Here is a 17,723-nt window from a genome sequence, read left to right as displayed (position 1 = left end):
TTCTGTTTCTGACCCCCATTTATCTTTACTTTCTCCTCTTTGTCAGTGGATGATGCTTATTAGGAAGGCACTACAATAGATAGTGGGAGGAAGTAAAAAGAATCCTCGTTTCTTGTCCTGGTTCTGCCACTAACTTCGATATCATAATTTGGGGGGTTCCATGTCCTCGTCTATAAAACAAGAGAGTTGTATTAGATAACCCCAGGTTCCTTCCAACTTTTCCTGTGCTGTCATTGGAGATCAAATAAAGGTCTGGCTAGGTTTTATTACTGCATACTTTTCTTGAAATGTTAAATTATTTTGTATGGTTAATTACAAAATCGTAATTTTTCATTCTTTCAGGAGAAAAGTTTTTTGATATTGATAGTGGAAGAAATGCTCCTTTGCATGCTCCTCCTTCCGAACATTATACTATTGTTTTTAATACCTTTGTGCTGATGCAACTTTTCAACGAAATAAATGCCCGGAAAATTCATGGTGAAAGAAATGTATTCGAAGGAATCTTTAATAATGCCATCTTCTGCACAATTGTTTTAGGCACTTTTGTGGTACAGGTGGGTAATTGGAAAAGATAGTTTCACATTTGATTATTATGTAGGAGATACTAGATAAACAGGTAGCTTGTTCCAGAAATTACTTGACTGCTACATGTGTGGGGCTTCTATGTATTGCCTTAATGACACCTAAAAAAAGTTTTAAATATCATACTTCCAGTGAAAGTATGATCATTTCTATCCTGAAATCCTGAAGATCATATTAAGCTAGTACTATTTTAATTGCACTACCAATTCTGTGGTTGTGATACTTTTTACTTAATCTGATACTGATTCTTCATTCTATATCATGATCAAACTATTATAATTTTAATGTTACTTAAGATAAATCTTAGTTAACCAGTTTCTAGTCTAGCTACAGGGATCGCTTAATTGCGTCCCACAGTTGATAGTAATCCTTTGTCTACAGTCGAGTCTGTTATTAAATAATAATATCTGAAATGAATATTCTAAAATTCATGTGATTCTGAATGCTGCTCTCTGAGTTGGTACATGCCAGTTTTTCATTTGGCCCTTGAACAACACGGGATAGGGGCACCAGCCCACACCCTTTCCTCACCCCAGCTCACCCCTGCACAGTTGAAAATCTGAATATAACTTTGGAACTCTCCCAGAAATCAACTACTAATAGCTTACTATTGACCAGAAGCCTTACCAATAACTTAGTCAATTAACACATAGTTTTGGATGTTATACAAATACTAAATATTGTGTTCTTACAATAATGTAAGGTAGAGAAAAAATGTTGAAAAAATGTTACTAAGAAATCATAAGGAGAAAATACGTTTACAGTACCGTACTGTGTTTACTGAAAAAGATCCATGTATAAGTGGACCCACAGAGTTTAAACCCGTGTTGTTCATGGGTTACCTGTACTATCAAACAAGATTGAAAATTAAATAGTGAGCTTTTTCAACAAAGGAACCAGGCAGTGATAGTGCTTGTTTTGAAATGAAGATTGAAGAATTTTAAACAGTTTATTCAGCCATAGCTTGTGTACTCTAGGTACCAAAACCCCAGACTTAATTGTTTCTGTTTTAGCTTTCAATTTCCATAAACTTTAGGAGAAACGTTGCTTACTTTATCAAGTATTTTCTGGAAGTATTTTGTTTATGTTTGTTAAAAAATCATTGTTCATGACATGCTAAAGTTTTACTTGCTATAAAATTGAAGTTATCTTTGTAATATGTGGGAGTTGCAAAAAATTTAACTGTCTATCAGGCAAATCTGGTAATTTGGTTCCCAGCAAAGATTGATCTACCCAAAACAGTTAATGTGAGATATCATTCTTCAGTACCTTATAAATAAGCCAGTACTGTTCAAAGTGTGGTCCGTGGACCAGCTACTGGTCCATTTATTACAGGTCCACAGCGAGATAAGGACCATGTGTCAGAATGTAAATTAACAAGTTTCATTAATCACACTGTATTTCAACTGAGAGTTTTTTATATGTTGCTGGAGGTTTCTGTGTTTTTTTTTCTTTTTGCATGTAGTAGCAGCCGCAGTGGTAACGCTGTGCAAACAGTGCATTGATTTGTACTTTGGTGCCTGTTCCTTATCTTCTTATCATGGATCAGCACTTTGATTAGCATTTTTGTGGACAGTTTCAGCTGGGTAGGAAAACATGGCCGTTGATTTACACGGATAGTCTAGCCAAAATCTTGATTGTAGAGCTGAGGTACTTGAAGAGTTCACCTTATAAATTGTATTAAATTTAATTTCTGTCTCTTTTTATTTACTAGCTGATTTTTCTTCTCTTTTTTTTTTTTTTTTTTTTTTTTTGGACAGGTCATGAAGTATAGCATAATCCTTAGTTCTTTGTAAATATTTTGTCTCTCTTCTACTTTGTAGCAATTAAAACAATCAGTGTTTTCAAAATATGTCTCATGAAACATTGGTTCCTTTAGTTCCTCTTACACCCTTAGAGAAGTTAAGGAAATATTGCCTATTTACCTCTTGGAGTTTCTTTCTTTTTTTTTTTTTTTTTAAGGTTGGTTGGTTATTTATTTATTTATTTATTTATTTATTTATTTATTTATTTATTTTGAGAGACCGCACACACAAGCTGCGGAAGGGCAGAGAGGGAGGGAGAGAAAGAAACCCAAGTAGGTGTCACACTGTCAGCGCAGAGCCCAACACAGGGCCCAAACTCAGGAATCGTGAGATCGTGACCTGAGCTGAAGTCAAGAATAGGATGCTCAGCCAACTGAGCCACCCAGGCACCCCCTTGGAGTTTCTTCAAACAATAGAACACAGTAGTTACAAGTACAAACTTGGGAGTCACTTAGTCGTGGAGTCAGGTCATTGCCTCTTAGTAATTGTGTGACCTTGACAAGCTGCAGTTGCTTCATCTCTGAAATGGGGAGGATAATAATTGGGTCACATCACAGAATTACTGAATCATTAAGAGAGACCATGCATGTGAAGAAGCTCTGAGTTTAGTGCTTGGAAGGGAAAATTACCCAAATGTCCGCAGCATTTTTTTTTCCTTTTTTTTTTTTTTTTTTTTAATTAACAGTTCAAAGTCTTTGGGAAATCCTACAGTTAAGGAACTTGTTGAACTCTGTTTAATCCAGCTACTTCTAGTGTTGCCTGGGTGGGTCAGTCGGTTGAGCATCCAACTTCAGCTCAGGTCATGATCTCACGGTTCCTGGTTTGAGCCCCGAGTCAGGCTCTGTGCTGACAACTCAGAGCCTGGCACCTGCTTCAGATTCTGTGTCTCCCTCTCTCTTTCTCTGCCCCTCTCTCTCTCAAATATAGATAAAAAAAGTTAAAAAATAATCCAGGGGCCCCTGGATGGCTCAGTCACTTAAGTGTCCGACTTAATCACGTCGTGATTCACACGTCATGATCTCACAGTTTGTGGGTTCCAGCCCCATGTCAGGCAATGTGCTGACAGCTCAGAGCCTGGAGCCTGCTTTGGATTTTGTGTCTCCCTTTTTTCCTGCCCCTCCCCCACTCAGGTTTTGTCTCTGTCTCTCTCTCTCTCAAAAATAAACATTAAAAAAAAATATTTTTAAACCAGCTACTTCTAAATTTAGATAACACCTAATTCAAGGCTCCCTCAGCACACATTTAGAAAATGCTTCAGCGCACAATTACACAGTTCTGTAGTATTTTGTTGATCTAAGTAAGGCATATATTGAGGAATATGTGGAAACTTAGTCTCTTGCTCTTAGAAGTAAATGCTACAACTATTCAGTTTTATTCCTTACAACTCTAAAATGAAAGATTATTTCTCACAAAATGAAATCAGTCCAGGGCACCTGGGTGGCTCAGTCAGTTAAGCATCCAACTTAGCTCAGGTCATGATCTCACAGTCTGTGAGTTCGAGCCCTGCATCGGGCTCTGTGCTGACAGCTCAGAGCCTGGAGCTTGCTTTGGATTCTTTGTCTCCCTCTCTCCCTGCCCCTCCCCTGTTTACGCTCTCTCTCTCTTTCTTTCTCAAAAACTAAATAAAAATTTAAAAAATCTGAAACTACAAAATTAAATCAGTCCAATCATATTAATTGTTGATTGTTTGCCCAACATCTTAATATGTTTTTCACATCCTTATTATACCAAAAGATAAAGTTCAAATTTTTAAAAAAATAGAAAACCCACAAATAAATATTGAGCTTTCAGTTTATGAAAGAAAATTATTTTAGTTAGATATCTCTATTAAAATCCAAGCAAGATTGCCAGGTCAGTTATAATTGACTGGTTGGGCTGCTGGAAAAAAAAAAAAAAAGAAATCTATTTTTAAAGTATACAAATAGTCTTGATTTTGAAGAACAGTGGAATTGACAAACACATATCACTTGAATTTGGGATCAAGTACAGCTATAAAGAATGGAATGCATAACTTGAAACATTTAAAAATGTTAATACCAAATTGATTCCTTTTAATTTCAATATTTGGTAGCTACTAACTGCCATATGAAAGAGAAGCCTGTCAGACTCACGAGAAGGTGAATATTGATATTTAATTCTTAATATTCCTTTAAAATAAGAGCAGCATAAGCACCGGATTAAGGATTTTATTCATGCAGATCATTAGACTTCTCTCCCTTTATAAGGGAGACCTAATTTCTGAGGATTCACCACCTAAATAGGCATGTATTTCATGGAACTTTGCAAGTTGCTTGTCCTCTGTTACTATTCATGTTTGTCCTGACATCTAAATGTGAACAAAGAATGAACAGCTGTGGAGGAGGAAAACAAGATTGGATATTATGTTCGCTTTTCATAGTTTGTGGTCTTTTCCACAAAAATACACTAAAATTACGCAAAGAATTATACTAAATACAAGGGCACATAGTTGCTTCGATCATACCAGAAATAGCGTAAAGTTATCTTTCCTGGTTAGGAGTTTTTTGGGTTTTTTTTAGTTTTTAGTGAACATAATTTAAACATGAAATATACATGCATTTAAAATTTTCAGCAGAGAGATTTTAATTTATTTTCATTTGTCTTATTTTCAGCTGTGAATATGATAATGCCTGTCACCATCAGAATAATCGTTACTCAGCTTGAGTTTTAAAGGATACAAATTTGGGTAATTTTTGAAGTATATGAAATGTAAAGTTTAAAAGATTTAAATAAATTTACTCTTGATTATTCCTCCAGATAATAATTGTGCAGTTTGGTGGAAAACCTTTCAGTTGTTCAGAACTTTCAATAGAACAGTGGCTATGGTCAATATTCCTAGGAATGGGAACGTTACTCTGGGGCCAGGTAAAAAGCTCATCATTTTATGTTGAAACCTGAAGTGATTTTTTTTTTTTTTTAATTTCCAGTATGTATTTTCTTTAATCAGTTCTGTTACTTAATTCTAAGTAGTTGCCATTCTAGATCATGAAAGGGTATTCGGGGGCATGAGGGTTTTTTAAATGTAATATTTGTTCTCATATGTTATTATTGTTTGTGATGGTTATGCCAATATAATAAAACTTTAAATTTCTTACCTATTTTTTTTTAATTTGTTCGTTAGAGCAAGGTTTATAACCATTATTAAGATGATGTATTTATAACTGGTTTAGATGCTAATATCTCTATCTTTTGCTCTATGACCTATTTTTGCATTGTCAGAGTAAATATTTTTACTGGACTTTTCATCATTTTGTTATGTAATTTAATCCAAAATACAGTTAAGGAAAAAGCTTGAATTTCAGTTCATTTAGAGGATACTTCTGTAAAAATAATGGTACCTGGATAAATGGGCCACAAAATGACATTTTCAGTTATTTGGATTGATTGGCTTTGACAATATACATATAAAATACAATACCTGAAAAATGAGATCTATTTCATCCTTGGTATAAGCAGCTTACAAATGCCTGTCATTTTTTTAAAAACGATAAATGGCAGTGGTGTGTGTTCCCTGTTCATTTTAAGTCCGTTACCATTACTGTAAAAGTAACTGATAGTCTGTACTAACATTTCCATAAACGATTAGGCTGTGGTGTGTAACTTGTGTGACCTAATTTATTGTTCTGCAAGTCAGTCTAAGTAAATATCCAGGTTTTACTGAAACTTAACTCAATCTTCATGTGCCTTTATCTCACCTTTTTCTTAATTATGTTTCTAGGTTCTGGGGTTTCTCTTCTTACTCCTGTTGCATTACTCATTAATAGAGATCTTCTTATAAGTAGGATCCATACCTGGGCCTCCTTTCTTTTTTGATTACCTTTTCAGTTATTTCATAATGTTCCTCATAGGCAAAACAGAACCCCACAACCTCCCAAAACATCTGGCTCATTTCAGGAAGAGGAAGTTCAGTACAGCCGACATACCCAACAGGGACCGGTTGCTGGCTTTGGTTGATGTCGTCTATTGATTTTACGTGTGCTGCCGTAGAAAGAGCACTGCTTTTGGTTGTCAGGAGACCTTAGGTCTTATGTGCCTGAGTCTGTTCCAGCACCTCTGTGAAATGAGGTGGTTGGACTAGAAGCTCTTCAAGCAGCTCTGATTTTGGCCGCATGCTTGTTTCCCCCCGATAATCCAGACTTCCTTAAGCACTTAGTGGCTATTAATACTTACAAGTTAATACATCCTTATTACTGTTTTTTATGCTCTTTGTGTTTCCTGGGGCATCTGTTCCTGTTGGTGTCATGATAAATCAGTATTAATCCAATCTTAAAGAGCTTCATTTTGTAAAAATAGATGCATTTAATAAACAGAAAAACTATTTTCAGTTTAACCTTGAAGATTTTTTGATTTGGGTATGTTTCTTTTCATTGAACTCTTCCCTGCACTAATGAAACATGAACTTGTTTTGCATCCAGTAAGACTACTTGCCATTTTTCTTTTATTTGAAATCAATATAATTAATATGAACTTAATATATATAGGTCAGGGCGTGTCTGTGTATTTTACTGTCTTGAATGTCTTTCTTAAAATAAGAAAGCTATAATCAGGTTATTTCCACTCAGGAAAACTTTTTAGTTTTCAAACTTAAATCTTCTGTGGAGCTAAGGAAAGAGCATTTTATTGTGGTTCTGAGAAACAAAGCCTGATGGACAGGATCTCATTGCTCTGTCGGTGACGATAGTTGGCCACACTCGCCACTTTTCGTGCCTTTTGTATTACAGTTGATTGGTTTAATTTTACTCGGTTTTGATTTATTTCTAAGTTCTTTCCCCTGTGTTGTAGCTTATTTCAACAATTCCAACTAGCCGCTTAAAATTCCTAAAAGAAGCTGGTCATGGAACACAAAAGGAAGAAATACCTGAGGAGGAGCTAGCAGAGGACGTGGAAGAGATTGACCATGCTGAAAGGGAGTTGCGGCGCGGCCAGATCTTGTGGTTTAGAGGTCTGAACAGAATCCAGACGCAGGTATGGGCCTGGTAGAGAGGTAGGAGCAGTGATGGGAGTGGGGGCCAAGGGCTTTTAGACCTGGGGAGGAGGTTTGAATGCCCTCCTTAACTTCCTTTCTAGCCTTCCCAACCCACAAAACTTATTCTTTTGAAAAATAATACTGGTGCCTGGAATGAGTGAAAGTTTTAACTCATCGTGAAGGAATGTGTCTATATGCCCCTCAGCTCCTTTTTTCCTAGCTTTTTTCCCCCCTTCATCTCAAAATGCTACTCTTGCCTATTTATCTGCTCTGTAAAAAGTGCCTTTTTCTTTACTTTTTATATGTTGATAGATGGAATGGTCCTTTCTCTTGTTCTCTCTCTCTCTTGCTGAGCAAGCTGTCACAATCTCTGATTCCTTGCAGATGGATGTAGTGAATGCTTTCCAGAGTGGAAGTTCCATTCAGGGGGCTCTAAGGCGGCAACCCTCCATCGCCAGCCAGCATCATGATGTAACAAATATTTCTACCCCTACACATGTAGTGTTTTCCTCTTCTACTGCTTCTACTACTGTGGGGTGTGAGTGTGTGTTCCTAAGTGCATGAAATTAACATTTCCTACTTCACACACCTAACGTTTCTCATTTTCTCCTTAATGTTTAAATTCATTGTTCAGGCTTTTCATAAAGCTTTCTTTTCGTAAAGTGGATTGAGACCTCAAAGTGTTGTCGTTGTTGTTGTTTTATTTCTTAGAGGGCTAGCTAACAGGTGGAACAGTTGCAACCAAAGATTAGATATGAAATCTGTGAGCTTGTCTCTGTGCTAACTCTGATAGTTAATATGGGGAATAAAATTGTCGCTTAGAATTTGTGAAACTACTATAAATTTTTGAGTATATGCCTTTAAACATGTTCATACTGCATGGTTCCCAAAAGCATGTGATTTGAAACTGCTCTAACAGAACCAAGAATTTACATTTTTAAAGCTAAATATTAATCTAACATTTTGACTTTTATCTTGTTCGGTTTGCAAAGTTAAGTTAGTACCCTGAAGAAAAGATCTCAGTATACAGCCAGTTGTTTACCTTCTTAGTCCTGACTTTGTGGCATTGCTTTGAATTTATTTATTTACTTGTTTGTTTATTTTTGAGAAGGGGTCCCTGTATAAGCTTCAAAGTTTTGTGGCATTTATGGGCATTTTTTTTCATTTATATAATCAGTTTAATGAAAATTTTATCCTGGGTAAGAAATGTTCCGTTAAGTTTTCCAAGGAAGTAGGAAGGTGTACCATTGATCAATTCTTAAACCATTACATGTCATGATTTCTATTAATTGACTAGAATAATGCATTTTCTTTCAGGTTTTTAATAAATGGCAAATTCCCCAAAAGCCTTTTAACCTCTATCATCTTTACTATGCATTAGAGTCTTGATTTCATGGTGAATTCTAAGAATATTGGAGGCACTAAAGATATAAAGCTCACCCCACCATTCAACCCATCCCCAAAATCAGCTGAAAATACTTATGCTTAATCTCGTATTTGGGCAGAGACCTATCTTTTCCATTTGGTCCTCCACCAGTTAAAGACTAGGAAGAACGAGAAAGCTAGACAGGCGATGAGCTGAAGAAGAAAAGAGCGCTATTTTAAGGAGGACGGTTTACACAGTGCCTATGTGTTCAGTTTGCTTAAGTAATTTTCATTTGTCACTTTCGGCAGTGTTGGAAAACAGGAAGAACAGGAACTAGCCCCATTTTGCAGATGTGAAAACTGACTTGAGGTTTAAGTGGCTTGTCCAAGTACTCCAAGGACAGACCACCCTGTAAAGTTAGACAGGATGTTAAATTTACATACATCCACAGATAGGACTCGCTTTTAAAAATTACCCCAGGTCTGCACCTACCTAAATGAAATGGTGTACGTAAATTGCCTGGCGTTATGCCTAGGACAGCTAGTGTTGGTTGCATCCCTCCTTCCCTGTATTTATGGATTTCACATCATCCTGGCTTTTGAGGGCTTACTACCACTCGCCCTTTCATCCCCTACTGTTAATTCATGTTTCTTTAGTTGTGATCTGTAAACACTTGTGGAAGGCCTACCATATGCCAGGGCTGTGTGCTAGAACCACCAGACTTTGCAATCTAGTATAGGAAACAAATGTGTTTCTACATGGCAACGAAACATGGACTATTACAACCGGGTCCTTAACCCACCCTGGGAAGTCAGGAAAAATTACCTGAAAGAAATTCTCCCAAGCTGACCCTTAATAGAAATTTGCCAGTTGAGGAAAGTGGGCCTCAGGGACAGGTGCTAAGATGACACTGGAATGGAAGGTAGGGGTTAGGGTCTGTGTATATCTTGTAAGAAGGATGCAAAATGAGACTTTATCCTGAAGGACCTCCACCCCTCAAAATTTTATATTTGAAAACCTTCAAACTGACAGATAATTGGAAAGATTAATACATGAATACCCGTCACCTGAATTTACTACTCTTAATACTTTATAGTGTCTGCTTTATCTGTCTATACATTAGTAGTATATATCTGTCTACATATTGGTATATACATTTTTTGTGAACCATTTGAAAGTAAGTGGCAGATATCTTGACATTTCATCTCGTAATACTTTAGCATATACCTCCTAAAAATAAGTGTGCTATGTAATCATACTGTATTATCACATCCAGGAACTTTAACATTGATGGCCATTGTGTCATGTACAGTCCTATTCGGATTTCTCCAGTTGTCCCTGCAATGTCCTATAGTATATAGCATTTTTGATCCATTTTGTCTCTCCTTTTTTTTTTTCTTTTTTTTTTTATGACCTTGACCTTTTGGAAGAAACAAGGCCAATTGCCTTATCCTACATTCTGGATTTGTCTAATTGTTTCTGCATGATTAACTTCATGTTAAACTTCCTAGACAAGTTCATCTTCCGGGTGGTATATATTCATTTTTATTCAGCAAAATTTTGAATAACTGGCTCTTCATTTGGAGGGTGTCATATGACCTTAGATGTGTTATCTTTACCATATTTCTGTAGAGTTGTGTTGCAGACTTTACATTAAATATCAGATCCACTGAGAGCCCCTCCTGAATCAGAATCTGCATTTTAACAAGACCCGCAGATGCTTTGCATGCACATTAAAGTTTGAAAAGCCCTGACATGACATTGCTACTTGTGAGCTAACACTGTTCTGAATTTGTTCATGTATTAACTAACTAATCTCCCGTAACAACTCTGTAAGGTAGGTGCCATTATTATTTCCCATTTTATAGTTGAGGAAATAGGTTTGTCCAGCATCCCTCAGCTAGGAGGTGGCCCAACTGGAATTCACACCCAGACCTTTCACCTCTGTATTCTTCACTTTACCATGCTATCTTCTTTCTGTGTATAAGAGCTAAATGAACAAGAGGTAAAGCAGCCTCCAGCAGACAGGGCTTGGTAAATGAGAGAAGACAACTGGGAGGAGAGATGATGTTTTAATCAGAACTTAGCATATGTAGTTACAAATGACAGAATTCCCTTTTCAAGGCTGAATAATATTTCCTTATATGTATATGCCACATTCTCTTTATCTGTTCAACTGTCAGTGGACATTTAGGCTGCTTCCGTATCTTGCCTATTGTAAATAATGCTGCAATATAGGAATGCAGGTATCTCTTCAAGATCCTGATTTTAATCCTCTGGATAAATTCCTGGAAATGGGAGTCTAAAATAGTCAAACGCATAGAAATGGAGAGTAGAATGGCAGTTAGGGGTCGGGAGAGATACGGAACTGTTTATCAAGGGGTACAAAGTTTCAGTTATGTAAGACCAGTAAGTTTTGGAGATGTAATGTATAGCATGGTGACAGTAGGTAACAATACTTCTATACCTGAAATGTGCTAAGAGGATAGACTCTTACACACACACACACACACACACACACACACACACACGCACACACACATGATAAGAGTGTGTAGGGATGTATTATGTTAATTAGCTTGACTGTCCATCATGATTATTTCACAGTGTATATATGTATATCAAATCATCAATTTGTACATCTTAGCTATATACAATTAAAAAAAGAAGTGGACATAAATCTGTTACTTTTTTTTTTAATGGTTATTTATATTTGAGAGAGAGAGACAGAGCATGAGTGGGAGAGGGACAGAGAGAGAGAGACACAGAATCTGAAGCAGGCTTCAGTCTCCGAGGTGTCAGCACAGAGCCTGACGCAGGGATCGAATTCACGAGCTGTGAGATCATGACCTGAACTGAAGTCGGGCACTTGACCAACTGAGCCACCCAGGCACCCCTGTTCCTTGTTCTAAAAATACATTCAAATGTTCATTTGAAGAAATTCATTAATTTTTTTCATTATCCTTGTCATATGAGATGATTCTGATGAAGGTTGATGTTAGTGATTTCTCTTAACATTTGAGTAAATGATGTCTTCATTACTAAACAGGGTTCATTAGAATCAATGCAAAAGTAAACACTGTATTTGGATTGATGTTTAGTAGATGCTCAACTGTTTGGATTTTGTCCCTTTTTTTGTTTTGAAAATCTGTATGACGTGGGTTAATGAGACCTAATGTCAGTGTGTAAGTTAATTACCCATTAACCTCTTTTCACGTATACAGCAGACTTCTAAGAAGGAGGGTGAATTGTTGGGCTGTTTGTTTAGGGGCAAAAATACCAAAAAGTTTTGTGTCTTACTGCAGAGTTGTTTATAGAAGAATGCCAGAGGGTTTTGGTTTTGTTTTAAATCTATTTCCAGTGAACTGTAGTATATAAAGTGATTTATGTTTTAATCTATTATAGAGAAAAATACTAATGCTTTATAGACAAATGGCATATACTCAAATATTTATAGCTGTTTAATGGCATTTTATAGATATTTATTTGGGTTTTGTCTTTACTTTTATTTTTTAATTAATGGACTAGTGGGGTAGATGTGAGTTCATTGTGGCATTCAGCTTATATTTGCTTGGCTTTTTCATAGTCGGTGACCCCCTAATTCCTAGCATGATAAATAGTAACCCTCTGTGCTTGACTTTGTTTAACTTACTTGAATTGTTTTCAAAAATTACATTTTTTTTTTAATTTTAAAACTCAGCTAAAGCTTGTGTATGATTAAGTTTTTGTTTTGTTTGTTTGTTTGTGTTTGTTTTCTTAGGGAAAAAAAGTCCTATAAAATGGCTATTAAATTTTTAGCCAGTGACCATGAGATTTTCTCAGTCAGTATTACTTTGAATTCTATAACTCTTAATTCTTAGCGTATGTGGTTTTGTTGTTCTGTAGTGTCCTACTAAAATATTCATTTTTTTTACAGTGTATTGCAAGTCCCACTGCATTACATGCAAATATGATTCACTCATACCTAGCTGTTTGTGGATTCAAACTCATAAATGAACCATTTTTAAATTAAGCAAATAGCATACTGACATCTTTCTATGTTTTCTGATATTTACAGATTCGAGTGGTGAATGCATTTCGTAGTTCTTTATACGAAGGGTTAGAAAAACCGGAATCAAGAAGTTCGATTCACAACTTTATGACACATCCTGAGTTTAGGATAGAAGATTCAGAGCCTCATATCCCCCTTATTGATGACACTGATGCTGAAGATGATGCTCCTACAAAACGTAACTCCAGTCCTCCACCCTCTCCCAACAAAAATAACAATGCTGTTGACAGCGGGATTCACCTTACAATAGAAATGAACAAGTCTGCTACCTCTTCATCCCCAGGAAGCCCACTACATAGTTTGGAAACATCACTCTGATTGTAAGCTGAATGTTAACACACTAGCTGCATTGTAAAGAAACAAATTGAAACTGGGTCTTTTCACATATTGTGATGGACAAGATCGTATTCTTGTCTTTGGACTTCAACAGAAGACACACTTGTACGAATGTAGATTTATTTTTTTAAAAAAAAAAAAGCAAAGCTTTCTGCCAGACTGAGGGTGCTTTTTGGGGGGTGGGAGAAACGAACTGACAGATAAACAGTAAACTCAGCATATGCTGACCTGTGGATCATCAGTAGTACCTAAGAATGGTCCTGAACAGTGTATTAGCAGAGCGTTAGTTTATCTCAGTCCTTGATGGGAGAGGGGGAGGGTACAGCGAGCAAAACCCTGGATCATTGAATTGATACTTTAATTTCTGCTGTTGGCTGTTAATAATTTGGATTATTTATGTTTATAAATGATACAGATCTGTTTACAAGGTTTGTAGATACTTTTTTTGTTCCTGTTCATAGATGGGAAGCTTCCTTATAACTGATGCAGAGAAAAATTAGTCCTTCAAATACTGCTGTATTTTCAGGAAAACAAAAAGGGGTGTTTCTATTGAAACTGTACTAAATTTTTGCCTACAATTTACCTTGTTAAATATTGTAGATAAATTGCTAATACTAATAGCCAAATAGATAACACTAATGCTTTGTTTAAAAAAAAAACAAAAAAACAAAACAAAACAAAACAAAAAAACATGAGCAGTGGTGTTTAATGAAGTTATGGCATCTGTCCTAATTAGTTTCTTAAATACATTTACTACTTAATGGTTTTGAAACAACTGTTTAATTTTTAAAATTTTTGAAAACTTGCTAATAACCTTTGTTCAGAATTTAGTAGATTGTTTAATGTGGGACATCAACTACATAATGAAAGATGCTTGAAATGCTTTTGTTATTTCAGGCAAATCAAATTAAATCAAACTATCAAACTACAAGAGAACCTTAGTCCTTTTTGTTTTTGTCTAAACATGTTAGTTCAGTGATGTCTTGGTGAACTGTGAGTGAACTGTATTGATTTTTCTAATAAATCCTTAGAAACCTTCATACAGCATGAGGGCTGTTGGCATTTTGAAAAAGGTTAACAGGTGGAAGCATACATGTTTTTCCTTTTGTTTTTGAAACTTGTTTGTAAACATAAATATGCCCTTTTATTAAATAAATACACGGCAATGTTTTTTTAAAAAGAAATTGCAGCTTCTTTACTTAATTCTGCATATATGGTGCATCAGTCTGTTCTCTTTAACCACAATTGGAATGAATTTCAAGATGGTAACAGCCCCATGAAATACCGCTTGTGGTATAGATCCCCAGTGGTAATCTAATAGAATCACCATTTGACATATTCTTCATAGAATTTAGTTTGTCTAAAATAGTCTCACAGTCTAAGAAAATAATAATTATCACCATTATCTTTGATACATTTATTTTAATTTGTAAGTGGCCAAATAACAAATTAGGTAAAATGAGATTTATATGAAAAGGTGGAAAAAGGTCCTAAAACATACATACTTAGATTTAACAGTAAACCATATACTGGAATGAATGCCTATCTCTAAGCCAATTGGGTTCTTTCAGTCTTTGTTTCTTTTGTCTACCTTCTCCCCTTTTTTGCCTCTGTCTTCACCTTTTAGGAACTGGCGTTGTGTTAGGGCCCAGATTTCACCAGGTATACAATCCTCAGGCTGACATAAAGTTTACGAGGACTATGACATCTGAGCATGCTGACCTAGCAAAGAAACGTTTAGTTTGACGGTGCTTGATATTTTTGGTGGGTGGAGGAAAATCTTTTTCTCTCCATCAATCCTTTGCAGTAATCCTCTGCAAGTCTTAGAAACACATTGGCTCTGTCAGCATTTGTAACTGTACATTTATTCATCAGGTATTTATAGTGAATCATACTGTAAAAAGAGGTAGCATGATATGCTGGAAAGCATACGAGGCTAGGAGTCACAGCCTGGTTTCTAGTCTTGGTTTTGCCGTTAACGTGCTGCATGACCTTGGGAAAATCATTTACCCTAAATGAGGGTGGTGGACTAGACTCTCTCGAAGAACCCTTTCAACTCTAAAAATTGACCCTAGCAACTGGAGAGCCTACAAGGCATAGGGAATAGAGAAAAGGGAAATGTTTTTAGTTTTCTTTTTTATTTTGGTTATGCTTAAATATGAATGTAATTACCAAAAGATTTAGACGTGCATGTGCTTTGGAGGATTTGTATTGAGCTCTTACAGTATTCATTTTTCAACTCAAGGCAATGGCTTTTTACACCAACTCTAATCCATAAACGGGTCTTATGACATCCATGAATTAGTAGCAAGACATGCTTAGTGTGTATTTCTCTCTTTGAGACACTGTAATTTCTACCAGAAATTTCCAGAGCATTATGTAAGTAGAAAAAAATGCAAGCAAGCTGTTCAAGATCTTGGATCCCATTATATAGTATGTATAGCTGAAATCAGCATCTGTAATTCAATCACTTTTTCTCTTTTATCCTCTAACCAAAAAATTGTTTAATTTTGCATCCCAAATGTTTTTAATCTTTGTATATTTTTTAAAACTCCTTTTCTCCTCATCATTGCCTTTTTTGTGGTTGTAAATAGACTTACTTGCACTTTGAAGATGAGTTACTCCTTGTCATCTTACAAATATGTGATATGGTAATTTTCATAACAGATGTCAGTTTTGAACCAAGAAATGATGATTTGTTTATAAGAAAAAAAAAACTGGCTTCATTTCTGTGAAATTGCTCTTTGAAAATTTCTTTTTACACGTGTAAGCCAACTGAGATACCGTGATGGTGTTGATTTCTTTCAATGATGCTTACCATCTATTTTAGCCACTGAGCCTTTTATTATTTGTCTATTTGTAAAGTTTATTTGTCTTAACTCATTTAATAAATATACTGTTTATCTGTTTCTGAATGGGGACTGAACTTTTTGAATATTGGAACTGATCAGAACATCATATTTTGGAATTACTTTTTTCTACTTGAAATTTTGAAAATCTGGTTAATGAAAATGCTGTAATGTACTTGAAATGTTGTGGTTGTGTTACAACGGAATCGATATTCTAATACACATGACCTTGCCCCTAGACCGAAAGTGGGTATCTTGTCCTTAACTCTTCTACCCATGGTCTTCAATCCTTGCAGCAACATTAGATCATTTCTATAGTCTATGAGCGTGTAATGTTTTGGTTTTAGAAAAGATTAGTTTTTCACAATAACTGTTAGAGCTCCTTTTTTTCATTAAATGATCCAAATTGTCAATAGCAATTATCTGAACTCTGTGGTAACAAAATTAATCAAATTGCCCTTAGTTGATTTTTATAATAAATTATTCACATAAATCGGCAACTTTGTTGAAATACTGAAATTTAAGTGATTATTTTTCCACTAGTAAAAATTATTAGTAAATTATTGAGTATTTGTAAGTACCACATTTATGACATGATCTGAGATGTTTTCCATTTTGTCAAGTTAGATTTTATATATGTGTCATGTATTAGGATTAAGTTCCCTTTGTAAAATTAAGTAAGAAGGGAGTTTCTGTAAGTCTTTGTTGATATTTTTGCTTCCCTGTGTCTTTAGATAACTGTCCTATTGCAGCTGCAATGTTCTTCTAACCTCTGCTACCCTTCAGATTCTGTGTCCAAATGCCATCCCAACCTTTGTTTTTAAATTACGATGTTGCACTCATTTGTAGACCAAAAATATATATGTGTGTGTGTGTGTGTGTATACACATATGTATATACACATATATACATGTATGTGTATATACATATGTGTGTATATATACTTTTATTAGCATAATTAGTACCATCTAACTAAAAACTAATCTTTGTAAGATTCTTGAAAAATAATCTTTCTTTTAGAATAAGCACTATAATAATACCGTAAAGAGCATTTCATGCAGGCAGAAGTTGTGGCTGTATTCCTGTACTTCTCTCATGACTAGATTTCAAAAAAGGAATTGTCTTTATCCTTATAATGCAGTTTCCTTTTCAACAGACCAATAATTTCGTCCCTGAAACTCTCAATTGGGAGTTTACTTTTATGCTTTTCAGCTTAACTACTTCTTTAACATTTTCCCTCTTTTAGAAAAACGCTTCAGCCTCCAGATATTCTGCTAAACGTAGACACGTCTAATCTGGGTTCTCTGAATCCAAAGTATCACTGTTGAACTATGTAATATTAATTGTTCCGAAGTAGGCAATTAAAATAAGAAATGTGCCTATGTGCTTATACAGCATCCGTCTTTGGCACAGCTTTCTTCACCAGCACCATATCCTAGGAAAACGGTTTCCAGAATCTGTATTAACCCAAGTCCAGCTATGGGTTCAATGCAGGAAGACCCTGAGATTCTTAATTTAAGGCAGGGTTACAAGGACCGCATAATTTCCAAATTGCTTTTCAGATCATGAAGTGTAAGCACTGATAACTTTCCTTAGGTATTAAAAGGAATATCATCACACATAAATTAATATTTAATTTATTATTAAATATGCTAAGCACTTTGTGTAGATTATGTAAATAGACGTGTATGACTACTGCCATCTTACATATAGGGAAACAGGCTTAAGGAGTTTAAGGTCACATGGCACA

At 35.5% G+C, this 17,723-nt stretch overlaps 1 protein-coding gene across 4 annotated transcripts in view; it reads left to right on the top strand.

Annotated features, from left to right (window-relative positions):
* ATP2B1 (ATPase plasma membrane Ca2+ transporting 1) overlaps nucleotides 1–16,039 on the top strand; it is a 131,935-nt gene extending 115,896 nt beyond the window's left edge. Inside the window, exons 18-22 of one of the 4 annotated variants that reach the window (XM_043562019.1) lie at nucleotides 343–554; nucleotides 5,163–5,270; nucleotides 7,188–7,370; nucleotides 7,756–7,842; nucleotides 12,795–16,039. In XM_043562019.1, coding sequence (XP_043417954.1) covers nucleotides 343–554; nucleotides 5,163–5,270; nucleotides 7,188–7,370; nucleotides 7,756–7,842; nucleotides 12,795–13,106 — 902 coding nt within the window. In that variant the 3' untranslated portion in view covers nucleotides 13,107–16,039. Of the gene's footprint in view, nucleotides 1–342; nucleotides 555–5,162; nucleotides 5,271–7,187; nucleotides 7,371–7,755; nucleotides 7,908–12,794 lie in introns of all 4 variants that reach the window. The other 3 variants (XM_043562021.1, XM_043562020.1, XM_043562022.1) reach the window with 3 other exon arrangements.
* The last annotated feature ends 1,684 nt before the right edge of the window (nucleotides 16,040–17,723 follow it).

The sequence above is a fragment of the Prionailurus bengalensis genome, chromosome B4 (assembly GCF_016509475.1).
Source record: "Prionailurus bengalensis isolate Pbe53 chromosome B4, Fcat_Pben_1.1_paternal_pri, whole genome shotgun sequence".
Taxonomy (NCBI): domain Eukaryota; kingdom Metazoa; phylum Chordata; class Mammalia; order Carnivora; family Felidae; genus Prionailurus; species Prionailurus bengalensis.
Note: the sequence above shows the minus strand (reverse complement) of the source record. Positions and strands in the feature narration are given on the sequence as shown.